Source organism: Mobula birostris, chromosome 1 (genome assembly GCF_030028105.1).
Source record: "Mobula birostris isolate sMobBir1 chromosome 1, sMobBir1.hap1, whole genome shotgun sequence".
Taxonomy (NCBI): domain Eukaryota; kingdom Metazoa; phylum Chordata; class Chondrichthyes; order Myliobatiformes; family Myliobatidae; genus Mobula; species Mobula birostris.
The window spans coordinates 59,610,048-59,624,768 of record NC_092370.1 but is presented as its reverse complement, the minus strand read 5'-3'; the positions used below and the strand labels follow the sequence as shown (position 1 = coordinate 59,624,768).

Below are 14,721 nucleotides of genomic sequence, written 5' to 3'. Positions count from 1 at the left end.
TTGCAGGATGGTTTGAGTCCTTATTAAAGAACTGTGTGATGGAAAAATGCGCGAGGCTCAGCAGTCAAGCAAGCCTTCCACATCAGCCACAGCAGACGACGAACCTCGACCTTCGACATCAAGGCAGGCAGAGATGGAAGAAGATGAGCTGCCTGCTCTAATGGAAACAGGCGACGAGATGACACCTCAGTGTCCCACCACCCCAACACCCAGGCCACGGACAGGTACTGTACTGATTCGCGGAGAATGCAAAGGTAGCCGGAAGGCACACAGCACATCTTTAAGAAAAAAGCCGAAATAAACATGCTAATTAATTAGGTGCCGCCGACACGTAATTGTCGGCCCAGATCAGAGACGACGCAATCGGAAATCGGCACTGATCTGGGCCGACAATTACGAGCGGCACTTAATTAATTAGCATGTTTGTTTCGGCTTCTTTCTTAAAGATGTGCTGTGTACCTCCTGGCTACCACTGGACCCCTGCGTTCTTCACGGCAATGTATCGCTCAGCGGCCTGGAGGGTGGTGGGGGGGGGGCTACTGCACCAACCTGTGACGACTCAGTCTGACACACCATCATCAGTGTGCTCGGCGCTGTTTTCCCAATTCCAGTAAGTGATACTACACTGTACATACATTATTTCTACTTTATATCGGCTGTGTATTTTTACATGTTATTTGGTACGATTTGGCAGCTTCATAGCTTAAAGGTTTCTGCCGACGGTGCTTGCGTGAGATTTTCTGCCGACGGTGCTTGCGTGAGATTTTCTGCCGATGGCGCTTGCGTGCGATTTTCGCTACGGAGAACAGTGCAGTAATGATTGTGGAAAAGTATTTCTATTTTTATATAGGCTGTGTATTTATCATATCATTCTTGCTTTTACTATGTGTTACTGTTATTTTAGGTTTTATGTGTTGTTTGGCATGATTTGGTAGGTTATTTTTAGGTCTGCGAACGCTCACAAAATTTTCCCATATAAATGGTAATTGCTTCTTCGCTTTATGACATTACGGCTTACGAACCGTTTCATAGGGACGCTCTACCTTCGGATGGCGGGGGAAACCTGTATTTCATTTCCGCAGGTAATACCAAAAATATTGGGCGAGTCACGGATAGCAGTTGCTAAAGGTTTAAGGGCGATATTAAATAGTAAAGGACTAAGAGGGCATCCTTGCCTAGTACCACGAAATTGATGGAAAAAGGAAGATCTTTGATTATTAGTACAAACAGAAGCTACCGGGGAATAATATAACAATTGAATCCAAGATATAAATATCAAACTAAAATTAAATTTCTCGAGCACACTAAATAAATAAGGCCATTCAACTCTGTCAAAGGCTTTCTCAGCATCTAATGAGATAATACATTCTGGGGTAATAAGTGAAGGGGTGCAAACAATATTAATTAACCTCCTAATATTAAAGGATGAATAACGATTTTTAATAAATCCAGTTTGGTCCATAGATATAATTTGAGGTAATACCTTCCCTAACATAGTTGCTAAAATTTTTGAATCTACTTTCAAAAGAGATATCAGTCTGTATGATGCATAATCAGTAGGATCTTTATTCTTTTTAAAAATTAAGGAAATAGAGGCTTCATAAAACGATTGTGGTAATTTACCTAAACTGATTGCTTCTTTGAATATTCTAGACAACCACGGAGAGAGAATGGAGGAAAAGGATTTTAACAATTCCACTGTAAACCCGTCTGGACTGGGTGCTTTACCAGAATTCATTGATGAGATTGCAGTTATTATTTCTGTAATAGGAGTTTTTTCTGTAATAGAAATTTCCCTTCATTTCAATCTCACAGTTCACCCTTTTGTTCTCAAACTGTGCCCCGAGTTTTAGACCCTTCAGCATTTGGAAGCATGCTCCCTAATCTAGGCTATCAAGTCCTTATAAAATCTTTCTTCTAAACTAAAATACTCATTCTTGATCTACTTAAACTCTGCTCATGGCAAACCCAGCATCCCTAGAACCGTTCGAGAAAGTGCTTGAACTGAATCTGACCTTCAGAAATCTGACTTAACAAATTCTCCCTTAAATTTCTTACAGATATTTAAAACTCTAATAATGTTTTATGATAATTCATTATCAAATGTATGCATGAGTTTAACTGTGGGTTGTGTGAGGATGAATATAGAAAATATCCAACAAAATAAAATAATTCTGGGAAGTGTATGGAGGACGAAATATGGGTAGCTATAGAAAATGGGTATTTCTGACTTGACAGAAAAAATCAGTTTAAGAACAGTAATCAGGAGGGAAACCTGTGTTGCCTGTGCAACATTTTGGGTCAGAAGATCAAAACAATACTCCACAGATGCAGTCCTGCCAGGGCTCTGTACAATTGAAATAATACTTCCTTACTCCTCCAATTAAGGTCAACAGCCCTTACAGTAGCTTGCTGCACTTGTGTGTTAATCGTAATTGTGACAAGTACACTCAGGTCCTTTTAGGTCAGCTGTACCTAATTTTTGCACCTTTTGACAAATGCTCTGCTTTTCACTTTTATACACTGAAGTTATATTATAATCCACTTGCCACATTTTTACCCACTCGCTGTTGGTTGATAACTTTGAAGTCCCTTTACTTTCTCCTCCGTACTAACAATGCATAATTCTTAGAAAAGTAATCAAAGTGTGGTGTATATGTTACCATATGCTATCTTAAGGTGCGTTTCTTATGTTACGTACCCCGTAACTGGGTTGCCAAACCAGCAGAAATGGATCACTCAGTTGGAGTCTGGATTACTAGAACTAAGAAAGTTTTATTAAAGAAACAAGGAACACAGTACTCTAATCAAAAGGATAATAAATGCAACAGTTCAGCAATGATAAACACATATGTATACAGAATTAGGATAACAGGATCAATCAAGCTCTATCGTCATCTAGGGGTAACTGACCAGTTTCAAAGTGATGCAAAGTTCAGTTCAGTTCAGTTCACAGTAATCACTGCCGTGGCGATGGACAGTGAGGGGGAAGGAGAGAGAGAGCAAAGACGAATGAATATTCAAACGGCTTCCACACAGACCTTCGATATTCTTCGCAGTCAGCTTTCGGGCGAGCCCTTTGTGATGTCTTCTGAGGTCACTGACCGTGACCCCTCCGTTTCCAGATACGATCGTTTCTCTGCGGTGAACCTGGCACCCAGGCAAGGGCGGACACACACCAGGTTCCCGCCGATCGTACCTTTCCACCCTGTGCGTCTATGGCTTGGTCCCGCGACCAGCCCTCCAAAACTCCCACCGACTTGTGGGAGGCGCACCGCTTCCAGGGTCTCGCTACCTTGTGGTGTTGCGTGTGTCTTGCCTTAGCGAACCTGTCCCTTTTTATCCCCCTGCTGGGGTATCGCCTGTCCATCACTTCAAACAGTTCAGGTTCAAAGGGGAGCCGATCTTGACAGCACTCCTTCTGTCCCTTCATTAACATCTCCAAATGCTGCTCCATTGTTTTCCTTATCTCTCTTTCTCCTGAAGACAGATGGCAGACCAACTGCTGATCCCACTGATGCCAGCACAGGACAGTTAACATCTTAATCTATGTGTACTCTCGTCACACCTCATAGGCATTTCCAGGAAAATAAAGAAATGCAATAGTTTATGAAAAAATACACTTAACAAAGACTGACAAACATCCAATCTGCAAAGGGACAAATTGTGCCAATAATAAATAAAAAGTAAATAAATAATACTGAGTAAAGCAAAATAAGGTAATAAGCTAAATGGTCATCTCTGGCTATTGAGTTTGGAACCATTGAGAATTGTTTTAAGTTGGGGAAAGTTGTGCAGCCATACAAAGAGAGGGAAAGCATAAATAAAAGAGATTCTGCAGATGCTGGAAATCTAGAGCAGTAACTCAGCTGGTGAGGCAGCATTTATAGAGGGGAATAAAACAGTTGGTGTTTCAGGCTGAGGCTGGAAAGGAAAGGGGAAGAAGTCAGAATAAGAGGTGGGGCAGGAGTACAAGCTGGCAAATGATAGGTGGAACCATGTGAGGGGGAAGTGGTGGGGGGGGAATGGAGAAGTGAAATGAGAAGTTGGGTGGTGACAGGAGTGGACTAAGGAATCATGTAAGGAATCTCTGTAGAAAGCAAAGAGTGGGTGGAGAAGGAAAGATGTGCTTAGTGGTAAGATCTCATTGGAGATGACAAAGTACAGAGAATGATATGCTGGATGTGGAGGCTTGTGGGGTGGTAGGTAAGGACGAGGGAAGCTCTATCCATGTTATGGCAACGGGAAAATGGAGTGAGTGCAATGTCCTGGAAATGGAGATGAAGGTGAGGGCAGCATTGATGGTAGAGAAAGGGAAAGAGCACCTTCTGTCAAGTCCAAAGTGTTGATGATAGCAACTGTAGCATCTGAGAGGCCTGTCAGCATACGATGTAGGTACTGAAGGTGTGCATCAATGTGTCTGGTTTAAGACGGCACTAGTGAAACACAGCGATGACTTACTGGCAGCAAATGAAACCACTAATTATTAATAATTTTTTCTGGAAAATGGTTACTGCAATCAGTAGACTGTAACTTCCCTTTTGGAGTTCAGCCTCCAAAACACACACATTTTTGCAGTGTGAACTGAAGTCTTGAAGGTACAGGATGTTTTTGGTGTGGCGTATACAGGCTGATTCAAGGTGGTACATTGTATATGTAGTATACATTGATAATAAATGTACTTTGAACTTTGCTGGCCTGTGTACATACCCATCTCTGACCAAAACCACATATCTCAGCACTAAGCAATTGCCTTGGCCTGCCAGTTTCTTGGTCATGATCCCCTTTACCCATTATGCTACAATGATCCTTATTAGTTTTGATTCTACTGGCATTTTTGTTCTTGGGAATGTGTCCAATGCAGTAAACAAGGTACTATTATACTGTATGTGAATTTACAGCATTGACACTCTGCATCCATCAGTAAGTTCCAAAGGACATCTCTTCTCATTGCTACCATCAAGGGAGAGGTGTAGGAGCCTGAAGACAGATACTTAACATTTTAGGAACAGTTTCTTGCCTTTTTGAATGGATGTACAATGAATTCATGTACACTACCTCACTTTTATTTTTGCTTTCTTTTTTCTCTACTTAACTTAAAAATATTTTTGTATATATTTTTATTGGAACTTGTAGTTTTTTTATTATGTATTTCAGAGTACTGCTGCCACAAAACAAATTTAATGACATATGCAAGAGCTATTTTAACTTGATTCTGACACAAGAAAATCTGCAGATGCTGGAAATTCAAGCAACACACACAAAATGCTGGTGGAACTCAGCAGGCCAGACAGCATCTCTAGGAAGAAGCACAGTTGACGTTTCGGGCTGAGACCCTGCGTCAGGACTAACTTCTTCCTATAGATGCTGTCTGGCCTGCTGTGTTCCACCAGCATTTTGTGTGTAACTTGATTCTGATTCTGAATTGCCTTATTAAAGTCATAATAATGGTTGATTAAAGCCTCCTTGCCAGCAAAACATGAGTACTTGCTTGAGACAGATACCTGCTAATGTACATTTGGTCATGCTCAATTGGAGGCATGTCAGAAAACAAAATTGTGGTAAGGTTATAACTATTCAGCCATTGCAATGTGAATGAAAATGCTTCATGCCAACTTGGGGTGGGTGGCATGAATCAACGAAGGTTTTAAAATTTATTGTGTGTTTCTGGTGTAAAATCACAATGGTCTTTGATATCTAAGTATTTGTTGCACATTTTAGAAAACAGCAATGCAACACTTTGTTAATTTGGCTGCTGTATAACTAAATGTGTTTTCATCAGTTTATTCTAATTGCTCTTTTATTGTTGAGATTTGAGGGATTTGAATTGAAACAAATCCTTTCTTTGAGGCAATTCATGAATGCTTGAGTGCTTGTTGGCCTATTTCTGTTAATTATATTGTGTTCTTAATTATACTATTTCAGGCAAATCTGTTTCCATGATAAAGCAATGCAGAGGTGTGTGTGGGCAGTAATTGGTCCATCATAATTGAACAGGGATAATAAAAACAAGGGTTGACTTTTCGTTCTCCATTTACTACTCCCCACTACTCTTCCTAAAATGTTCAGTACTGGTGATTATTATATGGACATTATTATTAGTAAACATTGAGTGCTCTTTGCTGTCCAGCTGATTATTTTTTAACACATAAGGTAATCATTGAAAATACTATTGATGTCGAGTGAATCATTATTTATTTGGTAGGTCAGTTCGGACAAAAAATGGCACAACAGGAGGTGGACCTTCAGCCAAAAAGAAACGTTTGGAAGAAAGGGTGATATCGCCTCAACTAAGATTAACAAAGCAGTCAGCTGCTCAACCACGCAAGGCATCCAGTAATAAGCGAGCTTCAAAATCACTAAGAACAGCTGTCAAAGTGAACAGATTGTCATCAAAGTCAACCACAAAGCTAAAGGGTAAAAAAGCAAAGGTCACTAAGAACAATGAAAAGGTAGTTCCTTTGAAGAAATATACCAAACATTTATTGAAAAATAGCATATCATTAAAATCTTCACACCAGAAGAAATCCATTCTGTCTCCAATATCCAAGAAAGTAATGGCTAAAAGAAAATCCACACAAAAACAGAATAATGCTAAAATTGTGCATAAACAAATCCCGGTGAAGGTGTCACAGAAGTCAGTTCAGAGGAATAGAACTTCTCAGTCACAACTTGCACGTAAAAGCTTGCCTAATTCCAAAAAGACTAGCTCTAAGAAGAGTTTAAAAATGTCATCACGCAATTCGCGGACAAAAGCTCCTCAAAAGATAAGTAAACCATTATCGAAAAAAAGTGAGACAAACTCTTTAAGAGCCACCATAAAGAAATCTCATCAGAGTGAGAAAACTGTGAAGGTTCAATCTAAGTCTACTGTGAATGTATCTAGAATGAAACCTGCAAAGAAGGATACAAAATCTTTGTCAGTAACTGTGAGAACCTCCAAGAAGCAACTTGTCAAAAAAACAGCTAAAAAAGTGACATGCAAGGGTAATCATACTAAACAACTTTCCTCTTTTAAAGATAATAGTATTGTGGGGAAAAATGTTTCTTCAAAGAAAATTTCTGAGAAAATACTAAGTAGTGTAAAGTCGGTAAAGAATCTTCAACAAAAAAAGATGGTGAGATCGGAGAGATTACGTTATCGCCTTGTAAGTGAGGATAAGTTTGAAGCTGATGCTGCAAGACCTCAAACCAAGTTGATCCAGAATCATTCAAAAGAGAACATTCAACAGGCAGTGAACTCTGCTTTGAAGTCTGGGGCTAAGCAAATGTTGAATAAAGGACAGACCAGGTGTTCTCAGAGACTGAATCTGAACCCATCTTTATCAACGAGATCTTTTGTTTCCACTGATAGTGCATCTAGTGTGGTTCCTACTCAAAAGAAAACGCGCAAAAGGACATTTAGTGACTTGTATCCTGAAAGTCCTGAGAATAAATGTCCTTTGAAAAAAATGCTGAAAGTAAACAGTAAGCTTGCAAGAACTAAGCAAAAGAACATTACAAAATCTCCAAAAAAGGCTTCAGAAATTAAAGAAAAAGGACATCGTAAAATTAGGAGAAAAACTCCAGTTACTACTACTGCCAAAAAACAAGACTCCAATGGTATAGGACCAATGGCATGTGAAAGAAAAAGTGAACAGGGGATACTAAAAAATATTCCTAATAGTAAAACTTCAGTAGTTTCAGAATCTTCCCAAGAGCAGATTAAAACTGGTCAGCCTGTTTCTCATTCCAAAACAAAGATCAAAAAAACAGCTTCATGTGTAACATTGGAAAGCAGTGCAAAATTGAAAGGTCTGGTTCAAAACTTGACAAAGGCAACAAATTGTACTGTCAAAGCTATGAAAGGAAAAACTGGAGTAGAAACATCAACTGAAAAGAAACAAAAAAAAGTTTTAAATAATAGTACAGAAAATAAGAAAAAGATAAATGTATCTATTAAAGAACAACGTTCAAAGCAGCCTCAAACAGTTCATAAAGAAAATAAAAGTACAATCTCTAATCCTAAATCAGTAATGGAAATTCCATGTCTGCCAACTGATGATAATGCCAAATGTAAGCGACAAAGTATTCTTGAGTTGTGTGAGGAAATTGCAGAAGAGATAGCTTCGGACACTCTTGATCTTTCAGTGAAAGAGGAGTCTACAAAGATGGAAGATAAAAGTATCCCAAAAGAACCAGAAAGCAGAACGCCTGAAGATACTAAGAGAAAACAGCGAGCAAAACCTATTTATTCTAGCCTCAACAGATTCCAGTTTTCAGGCCAAAAATCTATAAAACGTAAATCATTTGAGCATCATAAATCTGTAGCTTCAAAGTATACTACACAGAAAGGAGGGAACAGTTGGACTAAAATTAAACAAATTAAAACGGATCAAAAGACATTAACTGCCATCAAACTAAGAAATTTACAGGTTAAACAAGCAGTTTCACAAGTAGTAGTTCAAACAGTTAAGATAAAGAAAGAGAAATTGTCAAATGGAGTATGTGTACAGACCAAAGAAGAAAATGGCACTGCACATGACCAGCACAAAGCAGACACCACTGTTTCTCATTTGGAAGTTGGAAAAGACTTTAATAATGGCCTAAGGTCAACAGAAAACAGTACACCTGAAAATGATAAACTAGTGAAATTGTGTGATGAAAAAGAGGACGAGATGGAGGTGTCAAAAGTGGAGACTGAATCTGAAGCAGATGAGGTACTTTGTATTTCATTTAAATATGTTCTCTTTCAGTGACGTTGTATGCTGTTGTTCACAATACTTTGGATTTGCAATGCAAGTGACCATTCTGCTCAAATGTTAGCTAGATTTGGCTTTCTCCCTGCTGTTCACCTCCTCATGCAAGAACAGTGCACTCTTGCTGGGCTGTCATTCTTGTCACCATTTAACTTGTATTTAATTGACTTGAGGTCCATGTAGGCTACGGTATCCAACTCATGGGTGTTGTAGATTAGAGATCAACTTGTATTTCATTGCTATATAGAATTCCTTATTCAAAACTGTACGCAACACTCCAAGTGTGGTCTCACCTGTTCAATTATAGAAAAACTTTTTCTTGCACCCCATACAGTTGCAATGAAAAATATCTTCTGGTTTGCTTGTTTTGTTGGTAATTTGCTAAGCTTTCTCTGAAAAAAAAATTCTCACAAATTTTTGCTTTGCTGTTCTTGACAAGTGTAATTAACTTCAATTTACTTAATCTGCTACTAACTTTCTTGTTTAAACTTCCCTTTGCAGACTCTGTATACCCTCACAGTTCACTTTTCCTCCTTTGTATATTATCACCAAATTTCGACTATGTAATAATATGTCCTGTCATCCAAGTCATTATTGTAGATTATAAAAAGCTGGTAACCTGACACTAATCCTTGTGACAGCCAACTAGCCACAGCTGGTGAACCTAAAAGAAAAATTATTTTGCCTGTTAACAATCCAGTTTTCTTATCTAAAATTTTGCATGGGGGTACATAATCTAATGTCTTGAAATTCCACATGTGTTGCTAGTTAATCTTCAAGATGGAACCATTCGACTTTTCACTATTACAGATTCAGGATGGGGATGTGCACCAATCAACTTGTTTAACTTTATGACCTTTTTATTAACAAAGTGGGCCATTGAAGTATAAAATTGGTGGTAGGATAAATATCAGTATATTCTTTAGAGAAGAACAATGGTTGGGAATGAGCATATTGTTCTTAAAGATTCTCTTTCTATCCATTTCCTTTTAACATACTTTCTAAATCCCCCATCAGTAGCTTTTTGAGAGGTCATTGCTGATCAAAGGTTGAATGCCTATAAGGTTGCAAGAGCATTTAGACCCTGAGAACTATTAATTGCTTTATAACCTATTTCATCATGCTGCCTATTTCTGGGACTAAGAAGTTATTAGGAGCATTTTTCCATTCATCTGGATGCTTACATTACAACCATTTTCAAATAACAGTTCCATTCTCAAAGAAAGGGATCATTTGTCACTGGGATGTTTCCAATCCCTCCACTGTCAGCTTTATGGTCGTAATGTATATTAGCCAAGGATGTAGTGTAGTACTTGCATGTTTACTTTTTAGACCTATCCTGCAGCCTGAGAGATGTATTAATGTTTTGGGATACTATTTCTAGATAATAATATTTACATTGTCAGTAAGCCAGTAAAACCATTTAACGCTGAGCAGAGTTCTTTAGGTCTAATATGAATGATCACCTTCTCTGCTGAGTAAAGCCTTATTTCATTGCTTCCCAACATAATGATACAAATTGGCTTTAAATGGACATCTTCCTGAATTATCAAACAGAAGCTTCCCAATCCTTATCATTTTTTATAATAACAGAATTATATTCTTGGACCAAGAAAGATTGAGGCATTTTATCAGCTGATATAATTACAAACGTGTTTGTAAAATCCCTCAGTGTGACGTTGTGAACATCCTGCGAAAACCATGATTTGGCAAGGAGAGTCATTCTGTATGCAGTGCATTTATCTGGTATATCTTCATTTCATGTTGTTGTTGGTAGCGAAGCTTGTAAGTACACCTTTTAATTTAAAACATTGCAGTTGATCAGTCTGAGTTAACTCTTGTGCAAAGAACGCAACCAGCCATGCAGTGGAAGTTAAAGGTTTCTGTTTTTCTCACAGGAGCTGCTGCTTACAATTGTCTTAAATTCTGATGTTTCTGGAGCTTCCTGGGTAATATGTAACAAGTACCTGGCTGAATGTTTGAAGTCATAGTGATTCATAGTACAGAAGAGGGGCATTGGCCCTGATTGTCTTAGGAAATTTCCTAGGTGAATTTTGCCAGCACTATACAACAACAATAATGATCAGATTTCCCCCACATGACTGTTTGGCACTCAGTCCAACAGATAAGTTTGTTCTGCATATTTTTGCCTTTGATTTTATTTTTAGACATTCAATTCAACAAACAAAATCAAAGGAATTTAAGAATATGCAGTTTTCAACAGTAAAGGTTTTTCACAAACTTGTCTGATAAGTGCTTTATTGCACTCCTGTTGTGCACATATTATTGTGATACCAATAAGGACATTGAATAGATCTGTTCCTTTATTTTTGTTAAAACCTTTCAAGTTTTTCTAATTACTGAAAACTAGGCCTTTAAGAATATGAGAAATGGTCAAGGTTATGAATTCCTTTTGCATAAATTACAATCAAGATACCTCATCATTTATTATTTTCTCAAAAAGCTTGAGCAAAGTCTTAAATTTTAGTTTGTTACTTTTATCAACTTTTTTTTTCCATTTAAGTCTGGCAGACAATTAAGCACAGTTCTGTAGATCCATTTTTTTAAAGGTTACCTCCAGTCTCATTTAGATTCCCTCTCGTGAAGAGAAGCATCCAGAATTAACAAGACAATTTGGAGAAACACTTCTAAATAAGAACAAAGCTTCAAATTTGCCTTTGGTTATGTTTGTTTAAATGATTTTTACAAAAGTTGTAGATCGGTCGAGTTTACACATTACTTCATCCGAGTAACTGAAATTAATACCTGAATGGAAAAATTCGGTAATTTTAGAATTGTGCCTAATAACAAAATATTTTTGAGGTCCAAGTTGATGTATATACTTTTGGATATTACTTATCTTGTGGTCAGATAGAAAAATTAGTGGATTGGATTGTGACAGAGTGTGCCCTGGTGTTGAATGGAGAAAGTGAGTATTGAACAGTGGGTAGGATTGTGGCATGGTTTAAGTTTTTCAGTTGGATTAAAAGGATGAACAGTAAGGAACCAGAGGAACGACTTGGTTTCTATTTGAGGTTGACTTTTGGTCCATTGTGTAATGAAGAAATGTGTCTTGGGTGCTGAGAAAATCTGTTGTTGCAAAAATGGTCTAGTCCAAGTTGAAAATCTGAGTATCCAAAAGTATGTTACAAGCCGTTGGGGTTCACTCTGCATGTTGGGGTGCCTCTGTGTTTATTCTGTCAGAAGCACTGAGGAGTAGGAATCTCCAGTTTTCTTCATGAATATTTTTGTTCAAAAATGTTTATGTAATTTGCTCTTAAATCCAGACTGTTACCAGTACTGTCTTGAAATGTTTCTTTGACTAGGTCAGTTTACTGTGTATTTGTATAAACTTAATATATCATGGATTTCTAGAATGGTGAACTTGGTAATGTTACTTATACTAAGTTGACCATAGTAAAATATATGCTCAATTATTTAAATTTGTTGCACTCCAATTAAGGTATTTTTGTTTCCTTCAGAGTTTTAGATTACACTTAGAATCAAGTCCTGAATGTAGTCCAGAAAAATACACTTCTACAACATTATCGCTAAAACCTGTTAAAGAGCAAGTGGAGAGTGAGTCAGGTACAGTTGAATAAATTATTATTGTATATCAAGAAAGATAATGTTCATGGACCTGTTTTTGGTCTGCTATATGAGTGAATGTTAGTTACATTTAATTTGTACTTCGAACATTGTTCATAGAAACTGGAATGCAATTTACAAAACTCATTCACATAATGCTTCAGGCATCAGAATTCGTGCCTCTATCAGATTCAAATTCTGATCCCCACCAACTTTTCCATTCATACTTATTATCTCCTCTCCAGTTCTCATGTACCCTATCAGCCAAAGAAATCCTACTCGAATGTTTCATTTCCACCAGTGTAATCAAAGCTGCTATTTCTATGTCAAGATATAAATTGAGTAGGCACTTTAAGATGGTGTACTTTTACATTTTTATTGATTTGAATCTGTTTGAACTTTATGAGCCAATTGGATATAATATGTTCAGTTTGTCTAATGTTCATATAATTAACAATACTTGTTGGCAGTTCAAATGTTATTTTTGTCTTGTTCAATAAAATTGTAGGGTCATTGCTGAAGGAAACTGTACGGACTCTCTTCAGTAATCCAGATTCCTCGGAAGTGAATAATGAAAGGTATTTGTCATGGTTTTAGAATAGCTACGTGGGCATAATTTACATGAATAATACATCTTAGGGAAAATCTAATATGTAGTTTGCTTATGTATAATAAGCAATAAGGTTGCTCGTGGATAATTGCTTTACTTCTACAGGAGGGTGCACTAATTATACCCACACAGCCTGTTAAGAGCAGCTCAAAATTGGTTGCCCAGTTTTCATGATTCAAAGTACATTTATTATCAAAGAGTGTATAAGTTATACACCTTGAGATTTATCTGCATACAGGCAGCCACAAAAGCAAGAAACCCGAAGAACCCAATTTGTTAAGAAAAAGAAAGATCAAAACCACTGTGCAGAGAACTGAAAAAAAAGTCATGCAGACAATAGAAGCAAGTACTAAGATCCACTCCCTGGAGCAGCCAGAGTAGGCTCAAGTCTCAGTAGTACAGCATCTGGAGTAGTTCACCGCCAAGAGATGAATGAACATCGTGGAAGAGCAAGCAAAATCAGCCTGACTGACCCTCGCCTCCGGTCCCAGCCATCAGGTTTTGTAGTCTTTCTGGGCCAGCATTTAAATTGTCTAAGCATCAGGTAGTGCCTTGTTCTAGGACCCGGCCCCTGGTATAGGACAACACTTGGGCCGCCTAGTCTGAAACCGTTCTTAATCTCACCAAATCTGCTCAGTGCTTGAAGCAATCTTAAGTGGACGGGGGCATCAAAACTCTTCCTCATCGACTCCTCTCCAAATCGCTTACTCCAACTCTGTCTCCAACAGCAATAGTAACTCTGTCTGTGACCATGTCTTGAACATATTGTGCTTCGGCTTTGCAGTGCACCAGCACGGTTCATCCTTTAAATCAGTTTTGCCTCTGCTTGCTGCTTCATTGTGGTGGTAGTTTAGCACAATTTTCTTCAGAAAAGATGTTATTAGTAACGTTTTTAGTCAAATTTCTTGCCTCAGTAAGTTTATGCATACCTTTGGTAGTGCCATCTTAAACTGGAAGATCTTGTTGACTATTGCTATTCATGTAACAATTGTATACTATTGATTATTTGAAGTTAAAAACAGATCAAGAAGAATGGAAACATGAGATAGTCTAGATAGTCTACCCATCATCAAGAACATGTATACAGAAAGATGCTGGAGAAGGGCCAGTAACATCATGAAGGATCCCACACACTGCTCATGGGCTGTTTGTTCCACTCCCATCTGGGAGGAGGCTACATAACAATCACAACAGGACCACCAGATTCAAAAGCCATTACTTTCTCCAAGCAGTAAGACTTCTAACATCTCCACCCACTAACTCCACTACTACTTTATTATTTCTCATCAGTCACCTAATGTACACTTAGCATCATTTTTTGGACGTACAATCAATCTATGCATATAAGCTATCTTATATATTTTACAAATTACAATGGGAGATAGAAAATGCATTTCAAAGGGTGCAGGATAAATGCATCCCAGAGAATAAGTAGTATTTTAAAGGCAGAATGTTGCAAGTGTGGCTGTCAAGGGCAGTCAAACCTAACGTAAAAACCAAAGAGAGGACATGTAATAGAGCAAAAATTAGTGGGAAATTGGAGGATTGGGAAGATCTTAATAATGAAAAAGTTCAATAAAAAAAATCATAGAGGAAAAAGATGAATACCAAGGTAAGCTAGAGAATAATACCAAAAAAGATACCAAAAGTTTCTTCAGGTATATAAAGAGTAAAAGAGAGGAAAGAATGGATATTGGACCACTGGAAAATGATGCTGGAGAGGTAGTAATGGGGGAGTAGGAAATGGTGGATGAACTGAATAAGTATTTTGCATCAGTCTTCACC

General features: G+C 37.8%; 1 protein-coding gene across 1 annotated transcript in view; it reads left to right on the top strand.

The window, feature by feature from the left end:
• The window catches only part of LOC140196495 (uncharacterized), a 45,575-nt gene that overhangs the window by 16,697 nt on the left and 14,157 nt on the right, over window positions 1-14,721 (top strand). The window contains exons 2-4 of the mRNA XM_072255807.1: window positions 6,206-8,699; window positions 12,221-12,326; window positions 12,835-12,904. Of these exons, the coding sequence (XP_072111908.1) occupies window positions 6,206-8,699; window positions 12,221-12,326; window positions 12,835-12,904 (2,670 nt within the window). The remainder of the gene's footprint in view (window positions 1-6,205; window positions 8,700-12,220; window positions 12,327-12,834; window positions 12,905-14,721) is intronic.